Source organism: Akebia trifoliata, chromosome 16, assembly GCF_017979445.1.
Source record: "Akebia trifoliata isolate Shusen 1 chromosome 16, ASM1797944v1, whole genome shotgun sequence".
NCBI lineage: Eukaryota > Viridiplantae > Streptophyta > Magnoliopsida > Ranunculales > Lardizabalaceae > Akebia > Akebia trifoliata.
The window spans coordinates 21,118,064-21,135,667 of record NC_141390.1 but is presented as its reverse complement, the minus strand read 5'-3'; the positions used below and the strand labels follow the sequence as shown (position 1 = coordinate 21,135,667).

Sequence of the window (17,604 nt, the reverse complement as noted above, 5' to 3'; positions counted from 1 at the left end):
GTTTTGGAATGAGTTGATTTTTTGTGGGGATGATCACCTCACCATAGAGATCATCCTCACAAAATATTAGCTCATTCCAAAACTTTTTAGCCATATAAGACAAAATTTTGTCTACAATTTTATCTATGGAACGTCGTCCTTATAAGGAATTGACTTTCACGAGTGATTTTTTGCTCACAGACTCCCTAGTGCATGCCATATCAAACATAGAAAAGAGTAGTTTTTGTAACTAACAAGGGTAGTCATGTATATTGGATATGCTATTCTATATACGTGAGCTCGTGTGATTGGTGGATCCCGGATTCTATGAGCATTGTAAACAAATATTATGTGAGCAATTTTTTTTCGACTTTTAGAAGACCTAGTCAGCCTTAAACTCGAACGTATAATTATAGATGGAAATTGGAAGAACTTTATTTGATATCTATTAATTTTAAAAGATATGAAAGTCTTCAATCATCTACAATATTTAAAAAAATGACATAATAAATCAGTTTGGGGTACCCACAAGCATAATGACAAAAATCTGCAATTAAATCACGATTTTTTCAAAAAGTCACAAAGTTTAAGAAAAAATCTTTTATTTTTCAAAAATCATGATTAATAGCATTCTAATCAACGATTTTACAAATAAAATCATAAATTATTTCTGTTTCTTTTAGTTTTTAAATGTTATTTTATCATTTAGTATATGGAATACATAATTTTTTTTATATATTTTATTTAAAAATTATTTTTTGTTTTTAATTTATCCAATATTTTCCCGACTTCATCAATATTTTACCGACTTTTTCCAACGTTTTCTTTTATCGAATTATTCCCGAATCCCCGACTTTGTCACCATGCCCACAAGTACCCTAAGGAGACCAAATTTATAATAGGCCCTAAGATGGCTAACTAGAACCAAACCAAACTAAAAAATAATCAGGTCCATGACCACGATGACAGACCCAAAATCGGATAATAAATTTTTAATGAATGATCAGGTAACTAGGTACCCATTGACACCTTTACCAAATCTTATTGATTTATTCCTTTTAGACCCGATTAAATGGATCTACATTTACTCATTCACTCTTTAGGTTCTACACAATCTATCCAAATACTAATCTCGAGGATCATGTTAATCTCTTTGCAAGGTTAACAATACTCCCAGGTTGATTGGGCCCGTTTGGATATAAAGTAGAAAATAACTTTCAAGAAAGTAACTTTTGGAAAAAATACTTAAAAAAAAAAAAACCTTTGTTTAGTTAAAATGTCAAAATGTCAAAAAAATGTGTTTAGCAAACACTTACTTTTAAACAATAAATACACACAAAATTATTATGTAATATCAATGTCGATAAAAAAAACACCACCACAACCTCCTTATTCATCACCCCACCATTATAACAAGCACCACCACAACCTTAAAAACTAACATATCGAGCTATGTACTATAAAAATAAAATGGACATTAAAAAAAAGTCTTCAAAGAAAATACAGTTTTATTCCTTAAAGGTCTCTCTATCAAAATATAAACTACAGAGATAAGCAATAATATCCATCAGATCACACCACCACATTTATACAATTTGTAACTAAAAAAAGTAATATCTAATAAATCCTACCATGACAAAAGTAATGTTCAACAAGTGATCATCTCGAGATCTAAGTAAAAAAAGAAATATGTCAACATAAAAACACCACACATGCTCCCTTCTACCCCCTTTGGTCTATACTCTGCAATCAATCCCTCCTTCGCTCCTCGGATAGGCTAATGAAAATCTCTCTCTATCCTTCATCCTTAAATATTTTTACAACTTTCATATACGTACGTGTTTCGATACCAACACTCATGGTATCTAAAATTTCTATGCATTGCTTGATGCTATATTGCCTACTCAGCTCAACTATAGCATGTGAAGCCTCAACTAACATCTTCAATGCATTCGATAAATCAAATCATTGACTAGTACTCCTTAAACGACATCGAGAATTGCCACTGTGAGTGCTTGAGTTTGAGATTAGGTTTGTCCAACATCTTTTTCATCAGGATCCACTGAAGTGGACATTCCTTCCATTGGGGCTGAAGGAAAAGTAGTAGAGTGAACATTGTTAGACATCCCCGCATTCAAATCATTTTCCTGTCTGTGGAGTTAAAATCATGGTCCATTGTGGCTTGCAAGTTTTCAATTGCTACAGTGTCTCCAAAAATTATGCCCAACGAATTATACCCCAAACAACTTTGAGTGCGAAATCTCTTTTCCTTTGGGTGATCATGATATATGACACAAAAAAATTGTAGCTATGAATCAACTGTAAAATAAAATAAATAAATGATATTTATCATTACGAAGTTATTCCACCATTCTTTGGTAGCATTGACAGTATTTCGTACATGATCCCAATCCAATCCACTGTTTTCATCCTTCTTCAACTTTTTAAACTCCTTATAATTTTTTTTTTCAACAAAAAAAACACTCATAGAATTTCTTTCTAATGCTGTGTCACTCATCTTTAGAGAATGTGTCAACCGTTCTAATGTCTCCACGCACAATGACATTTTCTACCATAAGATTTATGAAATAAGCCTCATGTGCTGATAACCAAATGGCTAGACTATCACTTGCTAGCTCAAATGGTGGGGTCGATTGTACAGCCATCTAACTAAAATAAGACCCAAATCCCATCAAAAGTGAGTCTAAACATGTCCATAAATCACATTTTTAGGGACACGAGTAAAAAAAAATGAAAAGTATGTTTGGATTCACTTAAAAAAATTTAACCAAAAATATTGTCTTTTTAACCAAATCAACATTTTCTTTTTAAGTAGTAGTTTTTCTAAATTTATTTTCTTGAAAGTTACTTTTTTAGTTTCTACTTTGAGCCAGTGTGGATACATATTAGAAAGTGACTTTCTTACTTTTAAAAGTAAAAAAAATAAAAGTTTGTTTGAACTACTTCCAAAACAGCCTTTTCAAAAGTAAAATAACATTACTTTTTTTAAAGTAAAAAAATAATGACTTTTTTACTATCAAAAGTAGAAAGTATAAAATAACTTTCCAACCCGAGTTTTCCTCTTCTACTCTAGCGTCTCTAGTTCTCAGCCGAAACGGCAAAAAAGAAACCTCTATTCCTCATATCTAATAAAATCTCTCTCTCTCTCTCTCATCTCATGTCGTCTCATCTCATCTCATCGTAGACGAGAAAAAGCCTTTTACGATCGCAACACTACCCATGAAGTTTAATGACGTTTGGATGATCGATTTAGGGGAATTAAGATTTCATTATAGAAGGTTTTGGTTGAAATGGCCATAGATTGAGGTCTGCGGAGTTTTTTCACAGATTTGATAAGTTGAATCAAATCATGAGACATTAATTTATATTTTGTTTTGAAGGGGCACACCCTTTAATTCCTATCACCGTCCAAGTAAGGTAGGGCTATCAATGGATAGATATCCGATCGGATAGTGCTATATCCGAATTCAAATCCGAAAAAAATTTAGTGATATCCGAATTCGAATTCGATCAGATATCATCGGATATCACAGACCAAGATTCGAATTCAAATTCGAATAATACATCGGATATCCGATAATATCCGATTCAATAAAAACCCTACAAATCTGTAAAAACCCAATTGATTTTCCTATTTTTTTTTTCAAAATTTTCAATCTATTTCGGCTTTAAAATCAAATAAACTTTGATTTTTTGAAAAAAAAAATGATCTTAAAATCAAATAAACTTTAATTTTTGACCAAAAATGATGAAAAATTCGATTAAAACATCAAGCATTTTTTACATTAATTTGAAGAAAATAGATTTTCAAAAAATAAATCAAGATTATTTTAATTGAGGTTGAAGCCGATGGATTTTGAAGGGGGAAAAAGGGTTTTACTGTCTGTGTGTGTGTGAGAGAGAGAGAAAGTACTTAACTTGATGCTCGTTGACCGCCAGAGAAGAAGGTGGCTATGGAGCTCGTACAATCGAAACGACGAAAGCCACTTGCTGGCTGTTGCTGGCTCTTATGTTTATGTTGAAAGAGAAGATAACATTGAAAATTAAATTTGGTTGAGTAACATGAATACACAATAAGATATATCTATATATATATATATATATATAGATAGATAGGTAGGTAGCATTCAATGGCTAACTTTTTGGCAAAACATTTTCAAAACATGAGTTAGAAGTTTTGGAATGGGCTGATTTTTGGTGATGATGATCTCTATGGTGAGGAAATCATCCTCACCAAAAATCAGCCCATTCCAAAACTTCTAACCCATGTTTACAAGTTGAAAAATCGTGGACCGTCCATTTTTTGTAAACTATTTTTGATGGGGTTAGAAGTTTTGGAATGGACTGATTTTTGGTGATGATGATCTCCTCACCGTAGAGATTATCCTCACCAAAAATCAGCCCATTCCAAAACTTCTAGCTCATGTTTTGAAAAATGTTTTGCCAAAAAGTTGGCCATTGAACGGGACCCATATATATATATATATATATATATATATATATATATATATATATATATATATATATATATATATGGGTGCCGTTCAGCACTAAACATTTTGGCCAACTATTTTTGTCCTACATGGGTTAGAAGTTTTGGAATGGGCTGATTTTTGGTGAGGATGATCTCTACGGTGAGATCATCCTGACCAAATATCAACTCATTCCAAAACTTTTAGCCCCATGCTTACATGTTGAAAAATCGTGGACTATCCATTTTTTTAAAACCATTTTTTATGGGGTTAGAAGTTTTGGAATGGGCATATTTTTGGTGATGATGATCTCCTCACTGTAGAGATCATCCTCACCAAAAATCAACTAATTCCAAAACTTCTAACCCATGTTTTGAAAAATGTTTGGACAAAATGTTTGGTGCTGAACATTTCCCATATATATAGGGGGCGGTTCAAGGGCCATATGTAAAAACATATGAAAAACAATGGTTTTTCAAAATATGGGTTAGAGATTTTGGATTGAGCTGATTTTTTACGAGGATGGTCACTATGATGAGAAGATCATCCTCACAAAAAATTAGCTCAATCAGAAACTTCTAAATCCATCAAAAGTGAGTTACAAATTATTGACAAAAATTAGCAAAAAATCGATGGTCCACATTCTAAATCACTTTTAATGGGGTTAGAAGTTTCAGATTTGACTGATTTTTTTTTTTGAATGATCTTCCCATCATAGAGATCATCCTCACAAAAAATCAGCTCAATCCGAAATTTCTAACCCATATTTTGAAAATTTATAATGTTACATTGTTTTTACATGTGTTTTCTCATATGTCGCTTGAACGTGACCCATATATATATATATAAGTTTTGTTGTGTAACATGAATATGTAACACATATATTCAATTCAGAGCGGATATTATCGAATCAGATTTTGTAACATCTGATTTCATATTCGAAATTTATTTGAATGTTAAAATCACATCCGAATCCAATATCCAAATTTTTTGGATAATATCCGATTTTTCGAATTCGGATTCGAATTTCGACTATCCATTGACAGTTTTAAGGTAAGGACACCTCTTCATTTCTAACATTTCCTTTTCCAAGAGACATTATGTCTCTTAGAACTTTTTTTCTAAAGAGACACCATATCTCTTACTATTATATAAATTTGTCATTTTAACCTTAGATTTTTCATTCAAAATTTTTCTTTTTTCTGTTGTTTTAATATACTTGCATTTTGATTTCTCATCTGCATTCTTTGAGAGTACAAACTTAACGTTTTGTTCATTAGACATGTAGATTGTAGTGCTACTTCTGCATGTGTGATCATTTTATCCTGAAAGACAATTATTCATTGATCCGTGGGCACCAAGTTGCGGAAACAAAATTGTCTTAAGGACATTGTGTTCAACACAAGCCTCGATCAATCTTTTTGTTCGCTTATCAGGTATTTACTGAATAACAAGAAGAACATTGTTAACATTAGGTCTTCTTCATTTGTTAATAATTTCATCTCTTTATATTTCAAAATCGCCTTTGAAACTGTAATTATGAGTAGAAAACACGTAAAGATGAAGAGGATGGCCAATAGAACAATTCAATTAGGCTTATTTTGATGGATCCAAGGTGTTTGAAGATAGGTCTAAGAGAAAAAAACAGAGGTAGGGTTTGGTTGGATTTAAAGAATTAAACCTACAAACGCTGTTGTTGGGTTGACAAATTTTGCAATTTGAGAAAGAGTCTTACTAGCCTTACTAAGGTAGTAAGGATTTCACCCCCACCAAGGGCCCTTGGTTCAACTTGTGGACTTCAAAATATGATCCAATGTTTCAAGGTTGTAGAAAATAAAATTTTATGAACTTTGAAAAGAAATTCCCAAAAAAGAATTATTTTTCACCATTGAATTTCAATTTTAAGTTTGGGAGTTATGTGAAAATTCGGTAACTATCTATTTTCAAAACCTTGGATCAAGTTTTAAAAAAAATTCGATATTTTTTTTAAGAAACTTAGAGGGCTGTGATGTTGGGCTGTTGAGGTGGAAATCCATTTAACAAAATGACCAACTAAGGCTCAAATCTTTACTAAGTTAGTTAGGAAAATTTTTCTTTTTGAGAAATAGGTGGTGTGATTTTCCCCCCAATCGACAAAATCAAAGGTCTCTCCTTTACAACCACCTTGTTTGAGTGTTTGATGTTTGGGTTCACAATCTTGTAGAAGGCCATTTGGGTTTTCGAAACAATCGCATAGTAATAATTATTTATCGACTCAATTGAGGCAACTATCGAGTTTTCAGTCGACTGAAGTTTTTGAGTTTAAAAGTGTTTTTGGACTTTATAAAAGGAAAGTGGTTATCAAACACACATTTGGACTTTTCAACTTTTAGCCAAACAAACTTTTTATATTTAAAAAGTACTTTTTCCAAAGTTATTTGATCTACTTTATACTTTGTATCCAAACATACCCTTAACCTTAAACTAGTTTATAAATCCATTTGTAAGACTCATGTGCAGAACACATGCTCTAATTTAATCTTGATCTTCTCTCCACTTTTATATTGATGAGTCCTTACTAATTTAATAAGATTTTAAATCTTATTAAGAGTCATTTAGTTCTGACGAATTACCACATTGGCAATCTAACTCCACAGTCCTTTAGCTTTCATGGAAAAAACTCAAATTCAAAACAAAAAATAATTTTAGTAACATTTTATTGGGACTTGATCCAAGGTTTAGAAAAATGGACGATTGTTGAACTCCCAAATTTTAAATAAAAAAACAATGCAAAAAATATCTTTTATATATACTTTTTTTTTTCAAAGTTCATAAAATTATGTCTTCTGTAACCTGTAAAATCGGATCAAGTTTATGGACGACATAAGGTGGGCTCAAGGACCCTAGTAAGGCTAGTCCTACTTATCTAAAAACACGGTGGGATGTACATGACAAAATTCTATGAATTAAAAAATATATATATAAAAAAAAGGGGTTAATTTTCATATTGAATTTCTATTTTAAATTTCAGAGTTCGATCAAATTTAAGTAATCTCCCATTTTCAAAATCTTGAACCAAGTTCAAAAATAAATTAAATTTTAATTTTTTAATCTAAGTTTTTTCATGAAATTTAGAGTGAGGTTGGGTCGGATTGACAATTTGGTAATTCATTTAAGCTCAATGGCCCTTAGCAAGATTTGAAATCTTACCAATCTAGTAGGGAGAGTGTTTCTCCACCTGTCAGACTCTCACCTGCATAACACGTGCTCTAAGTTCCCCAATCAGAATAAAACCATAACTCTTGACTTCCCTCAATCTCAAAAACCCTCCCTTGAACCCCTCCACAGCTCCACCACCACCACCATCTCCACAACAATGCAGACTTCTCTCTTATCTCCGCCTCTCACCATCACCACCGCCGCCGCCACCACCACCACCACCACTTTCAAACCCCCAATCTTCCCCTCCAAAACATCCTCCTTTCCTTACCGCCGCCACTCCCTCATATCTCCCCCAATCTCAGCCACTCTAGATTCGACCCAATCTGACACACATCTCATCAATCTCAACAAATACAGCTCTCAAGTCACCGAACCCAAATCCCAAGGAGGTTCTCAAGCCATCCTTTACGGTGTTGGCCTCTCCGAAAATGACATGAGTAAGCCTCAGGTGGGCATTTCATCTGTTTGGTATGAAGGTAATACATGTAATATGCACCTTTTACATCTCGCCGAGGCTGTAAAGGAAGGCGTAACCGAGGCTGGGATGGTTGGATTGAGGTTTAATACAATTGGTGTTAGTGATGCCATTTCGATGGGTACTAAAGGAATGTGTTATAGTTTGCAATCTCGGGATTTGATTGCTGATAGTATCGAGACTGTTATGGCTGCGCAATGGTACGATGGGAACATTTCCATTCCTGGATGTGATAAAAATGTGAGTCCTTTATTGGAAAAAATAAAATAAAACATTTTTTCTTGATGGGTACCTGTTTTTTGATTAAATTCTTGTTTTTATGTGTTTTCGGTGGAGTAAATTTGTATAATTTTAGTTTATTTGGTGAATTTTGTGGAAGATAGTTATGTGCTCCATTAGATTGAGAATGATGAATGTGTTAGTAGTAGATATAGTTTGTAATAAAGAAGGTAATTGCTTGAAATTACAGAAATGGTAGGATGGGAACATTTGCATCCCTATGCGGGTCCTTTATTGGGGAAAAGAAACATTTTTTCTTGGTGGGTATCTATTTTTTATTATTAAATTCTTGTTTTTTATGGGTTTTTGGTGGAGTAAATGACTCTATATAGTTTGAGTTTATTTGTTTAGTTTTGTGGAAGATGGTAATGTGCTCCATTAGTTCAAGAATGATGGATGTGTTGGTAGTACACATAGTTTACGATAATCCCTGGATGCGATGAAAATGTAATTCCTTTATTGAGAAAAATCATTTTTTCTTGATGGGCACCTTTTTATTATTGTTATTATTATTATTATTATCAAATTCTTGTTTTTTACGGGTTTTCAGTGAAGTAAATCTGTATAATTTTAGTTTTTTTGGTTAATTTTGTGGAAGATGGTAATGTACTCCATTAGTTTGAGAATGATGAATGTGTTGGTAGTAGACATAGTTTACAATAATGAAGGTAATTGATTGAAATTACAGAAATATTAGGACGGAAACTTGCATCCCTGGATGTGATAAAAATGTAAGTCCTTTTTGAAAAGATTTTTCTTGATGCGTATCTGTTTTTCGATCAAATTCTTGTTTTTTTACAGGTTGTTGGTGGACAAAATCTATTGAATTTTAGTTAATTTGGTGGATCTTGGAAGTTGGTAATTTGCTCCATTAGTTTGAGAATGATGAATGTGTTGGTAGTAGTTAATTGTGTACAATTACAATAAACGTTGATGATACAGCCCAAACCAACGATATGTACTGAATACAAATTGCTAATTCCATATCCGCAATGAATTGTAGTAGTAGAAACATAGATTGATCGTGTAAATGAGATTTGCAACTAAGAAGCGCAAAGGATGGGATTATTGGATCATGTCTACCGAGGTACATGTTTGACACTTTGTCTTGATGTGGAATCATCCATCCCATTATAATAATGATGGTGTAAGACTTTGGGCTTCCACACTCAGGATTCAATAGTCTTGATTGGTGACACTCCAACCCCCTATAACGTAGTGAACTTTTAGGGGTAAAGTACTTAGTAATAGAAACATTCTACCCAATATGCCGTTTCTGCTCCGGAATCCCATTCATGCTTCCGTTCCTAAAAGGGCATACTTTATAATTCTTAATGACACTCACTCCCAAAATAGAGCGGCTTTGTGGCATTTTCACTTACTAAGCTACTATAATCCTTGAGCACAAATAACAATAATAGTGGTAAATAAAATTGGAGAAGAAAAGAGGGAGAGAGGCTGGTCTTCTATTTAAGTAGGATGAACCTCTTAAGTCAGCACAATGTACAATTGTCACTAATTCAAAATGTGACATGTAGGGGACATTTGGTAGGAAGCACATGTCACTATGGCGCTCCTACTGGTACGTATTAGATTCATCTTATCATTCGAATTTTATATATGAAAGAAGTATATTAATTCTTGGATTTTTGAATTGTGCTACTTAAGAAGTTGTTATATTATTTGCATTTGGTTTAATTCGTTATGAAGGTGTGCTGACTTGCCAAGTGATGCATGATTTTGTGTTCGTTTCTTCACAATCATATATATATATATATGGGTCAGGTTCAAGGGCCATGTGAGAAAACATGTGAGAAAACTTTCGACGGTAAATAAAATTTTAAAATATGGGTTAGAAATTTTGGATTGAGCTGATTTTTTGTGAGGATGATCTCTATGATGGGAAGATCATCCAAAAAAAAAAAATCAGCCCAATCTGAAACTTCTAACCCCATTAAAAGTGATTTAGAATGTGGACCGTCGATTTTTTATCAATTTTTATCACTAATTTGTAAATCACTTTTGATGGATTTAGAAGTTTCTGATTGAGCTGATTTTTTGTGAGGATGATCTTCTCATCATAGTGACCATCCTTGCAAAAAATCAGCTCAATCCAAAACCTCTAACCCTTATTTTGAAAAACGAAAGTTTTCTCACATGTTTTCTCACATGGCCCTTGAACCTGACCCTATATATATATATGCCTCTTCCCTTCTTCACACTTTTTTTTTTCTTTTAAAGTCTGCTTACGTGGTGTAATAATTGTTAAGGATAATGATTTATTCATAATTTGGTGCTTATTATGCCACAGATGCCAGGTACAATTATGGCAATGGGTCGACTTAATCGACCAAGTATTATGGTTTATGGTGGAACCATCAAGGTTAGACACCAATCCTCTTGGTTACTTGTTTTTTTTTTTCCAGTTGACGGAAGTCATGTTGCATTTTTCTGTTATTAGTGGCATGTTTGAGCTTCAAAATTTTTGACTTTTTTTTTTTTTTTTGATAAGTATAAAGATTTTAGTGGCATGTTTGAGTATAAAGATTTATGACTTTTTGTTTACTATCCTTCTTGAACTTCCACAATTTTGAGTAATTCATGAGTGATTTTGGTGAAAAAGGGACATTTAGTTACTGGGTTAAAGATTTTTGCCAGCTCGTCTCGTTTTGAAACAAGTGTTACATTTTACAAATGACTTGGTTTGAGTTTAGAAATATTTTCCTGGTAAGGAAGATAAACAATTTAAAGGAGAAACAATTGCACTAGCATGGATTGGTCTGTACGCAATGTCAAAGTGAGGCCAATGCATGTCGGGAAATCAAACTTATTGAGCCGACCAATTCTGGCCAATAGGAACATTTAGCCTGAAATCTGATGCAGGGAGCGTTGGAATTCAATACAGTGGGGTACTTCAACTGTTCAAAAGATTCCATATAACCCTGATTTTACTGATTCCAGCAATTATGAGAAGTGGGAAGACATACCATTCAATGATAAACATGGTTAAGTTGTGGTGAAAGTTGCTTCCTTTCACTACTTGCTGGAACATATCGAAGGAATAATACAATAATAAATTTGAAGAGACCTATGGATCTGCGGAGTCAATTGTTTCCAAGTCCAAGTGTTGATTATTCCAAATATTGTTCATTTTGTCAAAGAGTTTTGAGACATCATACTCACAGATCTAAGGTTGGACCCTTGGAAGATTTGTAAACAGATCTTTGTAACTATTCTGTGAAGGTTGTGCTTGTTATTCATATCCTTACTTAGCCTTCTTTGTGGTGTCTGCACAGAGATGTTTTTAATTTCCATTTTACTCAAAATACACATTTTTTACTTTTCAACACGAAGGGGTTTAGAAGGCATGTGTCCTTGCTTTATCCATATTATTTCTGCTCCAAACAGAGATGTGTTTCTTGCTCCAGGTCGGATGCTGTATTGTACAAACTAGGAATTGTTTATTTTTCCTAGTGATGTGGTAACCACAAATAGAGATGGGTTCCAAGACCCAACATTGCTTTCGCAAATTCCTAAGTTTAGAAGGAATCAATATTATGTTTCTGTCTTCTCACTTAACTTGTTAGAACTATTGATTGATACCATCATTCATATTCAATTTTTGACATTTAATTTAATTTTTTTTTCCAGCCTGGCCATTTTCAAGGCCATAGTTTCGATATAATATCTGCCTTTCAGGTATGTACACTAATTTTCCATTTTTGATTTCAAAAGTATTTCTGGGCCATACAATTTATTCTTGCGTTTTCTGTTTATACTCTTCGTAGTGTTACGGAGAGTATGTTAAAGGGTCGATCAACGATGATCAAAGAATGAATGTAGTCCGGAATTCATGCCCTGGAGCAGGGGCATGTGGTGGTATGTATACGGCAAATACCATGGCTTCTGCTATTGAAGCAATGGGAATGTCACTTCCTTACAGGTAGAAATAATGTTCTTGTTTAATAATAACAAGTGAAGATATATTTGTATATTTGAAGTTTTTGTCTTTGGAGTGCTAACTGTTTATTTTTAATGATCCTTTATGTCTTGTTCTTCATATCCTCAATAGCTCTTCAACACCAGCAGAGGACCCATTGAAGTTGGTGGAGTGTCATTCAGCAGGAAAGTATCTTTTGAATTTACTGAAAATGGACTTGAAACCAAGAGACATTATTACTCAGAAATCTTTACGTAATGCAATGGTTATTGTTATGGCCCTTGGTGGGTCTACCAACGCTGTGCTTCATTTAATCGCTATTGCTAGGTGAGGAAAGGATGGTACAATTTTTCCATATTCATAAAAAAAGATGACATCTCATGGCATTAGCTGATGGTAGTGTCCTCCTTTGGCAGGTCTGTTGGTCTGGAATTGAGTCTTGATGATTTTCAGAAGGTTAGCGATGAGGTTCCTTTCCTTGCGGATCTTAAGCCTAGTGGAAAATATGTAATGGAGGATGTACACAAGGTGTGTTCAATGCAAACAATTATTATAAGTATCCCTTGCTAACTTAGTTATTTTTAAGCAAGACTTCTTTTTTTATTTTCTTTTTTTGGGGTTTGGGGGGGGGGGGGGGGGGGGGGGGGGGGGGTTACCAAAAAAGGCTATTTTTTGTTTTTATTAATTATCAAGAAATATTTACTTTTTTAAAAATGACAAAAACAACCTAAATCGCTGGACAGTCCAACGTTTTATGTTGTTTTATGAATATATAGAGGAACATTTCTGGTGTTTAAATTTAAAATACTACATAAAACATTGGACTGTCCAACGAGTTACTAGAACGCTGGACAGTCCAACATTTTAATTCTTTTTTAGTAATTTTTAAAAAAGTTAGTTTATTTTTATTTTTATAAGTAATGAGGAATTTACCCCCTTTTTTGGTAATTATCAATTTTTATTTTTGTATCCGTGTGTGTGGGGTGGGTATGCATGCATATACCAACCGATTCATACATGCGTGGGTGTGATGTGTGTGCTTGTTTATAAGAATCTCATCAATGGTGATGAGTGTGGAATTTTTTTCTGTCATTTTGTTAATTTTTTGAAGGTCTTTATTGCATGGCTTGAGTTTTTTATGCGTTAATTTATATTTATACTTAGATTGGAGGAACACCTGCGGTCATTCGATACCTTTTGGAGAAAGGGTATTTAGACGGAGATTGTATGACTGGTAAGTGGATTAGTTGTGCCCGATCATTTGCTCCTTCCAAGCCTTAGTATTAACATAAATTTTAATTGTCCAGTCACCGGGAAGACATTAGCAGAAAATGCAAAAATTTTCCCTGCTTTGGCTGAAGGTCAGGTAAGATGGTGAACACTATACTGTAATCCATGGGTTTAGTTTCCACCTTTTAAAACAAGAGAGCTTCTATTGTCACACCAACTTTTGATAACGCCACCCCAAGATGTGTGCTAAGCTAATTCTTTGGTGATTTACATATGATTTGGGATGGCATTAGCAAAAGTTGGTGTGGCTATAGAATCTCTCTAACACATTTTGAAGAGTAAAATACGATGTTTTTTTTATCAGAAAATAATAAGACCAGTGGAGAACCCGATCAAGGCAACAGCACACATCCAGATATTGTATGGAAATCTTGCACCAGAGGGCTCCGTGGCAAAAATTACTGGGAAGGAAGGATTATATTTCTCTGGTGCTGTATACTATATCAATTCTGCGTTTGTTATCTCTTGACATTCGACATCTTATGCCTATCGATGCATGGTTTATTGTATAAGCATAGATGATGATGACAGGAAGTCTCTGGCAGGTACTGCTCTTGTTTTTGAAGGCGAGGAGTCCATGCTAGCTGCCATATCAGAGAATCCTATGAGTTTTAAGGTACAAGTATTTGATTTGCAATGTATATTTGAAAATTTAGCTCAAACTTAATAACCCGCAGTTGTAGTAGTGTTTGGACTTTGGAGTATGCTATCTGTTGAGAGTTTTCCCTCGGTTTTGTGTAGTGCAAGCCATATATAGCAGTGCCTTAGCTTTTAGATGGATAAATAAATGAGTAATTGATTTTGTAGTGGTAAAACTTAATAGAAGGCCCTTCCTTTTAACACACACAAATGGATCACCAACAATAACTTGTCGCACGTTAAAGAGGATTTTCATCAATAAATACTGCTCCCAAGTTATAACCAAGGTTTAAAATCTCATCTCGAGGCAATGGTTTTGGTTAGGAGAAAATTTTGAGACCTTCTCGATTGAAACATTTTGAAACAAACCAAAGCATTCAATGTTCCGTTATGGTTTGTTTTGGCCAAAACTATAGACCATGCTCATGACCTCAAGTAGCAACTCATCAGGCTTCGCTAAAGAAAATTGCCAAGGAATATTTCAATCGTGTTGCCAGATATTATCAAAACACAAGTGTCACATGAGATTTCCTCGAAAAATGTGCTTATTTGATCTCAAATGTAATGATGTGCTGCATGCCCTCACTACAATTTATTCTCATCCAGATGATCAATGATTTCACATTGAAGTTGGATCCGACACAAAGGCCTTGTCTAAAAAAAACTTTCATCAAATTTGGTGCAACAAAGTTCCCTCGTAGTCCCATATACCATATGCCCCTCTATTTGATTGTGCACATAAATGGCATAGAACTAAAGGATGCCTTTGTTGACACCATAATGTAATGCCCCAAACTCACAACGGTACGATATTGTTTGCTTTGGGCCGAAGCTCGTATGGTTTCAAAACGTGTCGTACCACTGATTTTTTTGGTGGATCCACTTCCTGGATTATTAGGGACCATACGTATGGACCAAGAGTGTATCAATATTGTATAATTAATAATATGTAATGAGTTCCAATTGTAAAGAAAATACTTGGTCCACCTCACATGTTCAGAATTTTTTTGTTAATCATCCCACTAGTATTATTTATAGTAGAATATTCCAACCACTAGATAAAGCATCTCGATTTTTTATGGCCATCTCCATGATATTGATATGGCATAGGCTATACAATTTGTGAAACTGTTTCATATGCTATTATCACGACCTTTAGAGGGTATGTTGTTGCGGAACATTTTTATTTTCGTACTTATATTGTTTTTATTGTATCTCAGGGAAAAGTTGTTGTAATCAGAGGAGAGGGACCCAAGGGTGGACCGGGCATGCCTGAAATGCTAACACCAACAAGTGCAATAATGGGTGCAGGTCTTGGGAAGGTAAATATCCATTTCACTCATTCGAATGAATTCATTGATGCCATTATTTGTCTGGTCCTATCTTAGGACCATATAATAAACTATCTATTAAATGAATGTTTCCGTGATCATATGGTAGTTGTTACCTTGCTTTTTTAGATAATGTTTGGTCTCGAATATTCTAGTGTTCTTGTTTCTTTTTTTTGAACTTTATGCAAGATCAATGTGATTATTCAGTTTCATCCGAAGCAACCTCATTGGATTTGATGTTTTCCTTTGTAAATCGCAGGAAGTTGCCTTGTTGACTGATGGTAGATTTTCGGGAGGTTCACATGGATTTGTCGTGGGACACGTATGCCCCGAAGCGCAGGTAATATAGCCTTATAATTGACTTCACACCTTCATCTTTTAATGGAATATATCATTTGATCCTTTGTTTGGGTAATCCTTTCACATGTTTCATGGTTGCATCTTGTTTAGAAGTCACACACACAAGCTAATGACTTGCTTTTGTCAAGGACCAACTCCAGAATTGACTTGGATGTGTTTAACTTGAGCTTTCTGTACCCTTGTTTCAAGTTGAAATACCTTTTTTTTCTTGATTATTCTTTGTGCAACAACCTATCCTTGTCAAATCCCTCCATTTATAATTCTCTTAGAAGATCACCACATCATCTTTAGGTAATATCATTCGGCAGGGCTGCGAACTGATGTCCCTATGCACGATTGATGGGAAATAATTAGACCACCTTCTCCTTCACTGTTCAATATATCATGTAATTTGGGCTCTTTTTCCGTCTCATTTAACATCTCATGTTTTCCAAATTCCATCTCTGCATTTTTGACTTCTAAAAAAGGGTATGTTAGAAATACCTCCCTACTAAATTGTGGTATTAGGTTTATCCCCTTGCAAAATGCAATATTAGGTTTAACACCCCCCCCCCCCCCCCCCCCCCCCCCCAACCCCCACCAATTGACCTTAAGTCAACGTTGTGTTTCCTTGATGATTTAATGGTGAAATTTTGATTTTTTTTTTCTTTCAAAATTCTCTTCAATACTTAAATTACCAAGTACAAATTTGGGAAAAAATAATTATCAAAATTTCACTGTTAAATCATCAAGAAAATTTCACTGTCAAGGGTGTTTATAAAATGCCTATAATCTTGCTTGATATGTCTTCAGCAGATTATAACAGAATGTATTGGAATCTATTTTTTCAGGAAGGTGGTCCCATTGGCCTTATTGAAAATGGAGATATAATAACTATTGATGTTGAGAAGAGAAGAATGGATGTTCAGTTGTCAGATGAAGAGATGGCGGAGCGTAGAAAGAAATGGACTCACCCTCCATACAAGGCTGAAAGAGGAGTTCTATATAAGGTGTGTCAGAAAATCTCCCTTATTTTTTGACAACCAAACAGTTGGTTACTATCCATAGTCTTGGATGTCTTTGTTGAAAATAACGATGTGTCGTTTTCCATTTCAGTACATCAAGAATGTGCAATCAGCTTCAAGGGGCTGTGTGACCGATGAGTAGAAGATAGAAACCATATTTGGATGGTATAGAGTGGTGAATAAATGTACTCGCTTCTCTCATCAAGCGTGTTCTGCGACTCTTTTAGGCTTTTTTATGAAATAGGTTCTTCTGCTTCTACTATTTTTTTCGTCAATTTTTGTGACAAACAAGATTCTCTTAGACTTAGCTTCTCAGACTCTGAGGGTCTGTTCTTTACAGAAGCTAGCTTCAGCTCCAGAAGCTGGCTTCTAGAAGAAGCAGAAGTCCAGAGTCTGAAAAGCCATATCCAGCAGAAGCTTGTTCGTTACATAAGCACAGAAGCCAAAAAAGCATGTTTGTTTGATAACTTTTTATTACTGGATTCTGATAAAATGACCAAAATACCCTTAATGTTGATAATGCACCCAGAATGCATAAAAAATTATCAGAATACTTTAATAAATATATAATTACACTAAATACATATATAAATATAATAAATTTATATTAAAA

At 34.1% G+C, this 17,604-nt stretch overlaps 1 protein-coding gene across 1 annotated transcript; it reads left to right on the top strand.

The window, feature by feature from the left end:
• The first annotated feature begins 7,763 nt into the window (after positions 1 to 7,763).
• Positions 7,764 to 17,248, top strand: LOC147382813 (dehydratase family). Its single transcript, XM_086428287.1, has 14 exons — positions 7,764 to 8,388; positions 10,739 to 10,810; positions 12,079 to 12,126; positions 12,216 to 12,370; positions 12,500 to 12,694; positions 12,784 to 12,895; positions 13,532 to 13,601; positions 13,675 to 13,733; positions 13,962 to 14,085; positions 14,203 to 14,273; positions 15,517 to 15,618; positions 15,887 to 15,967; positions 16,818 to 16,976; positions 17,083 to 17,248. Exons 1-14 carry the CDS (start codon positions 7,828 to 7,830, stop codon positions 17,131 to 17,133), a joined length of 1,860 nt encoding a protein of 619 aa, XP_086284413.1. The 5' UTR covers positions 7,764 to 7,827; the 3' UTR covers positions 17,134 to 17,248.
• Positions 17,249 to 17,604: the final 356 nt, after the last annotated feature.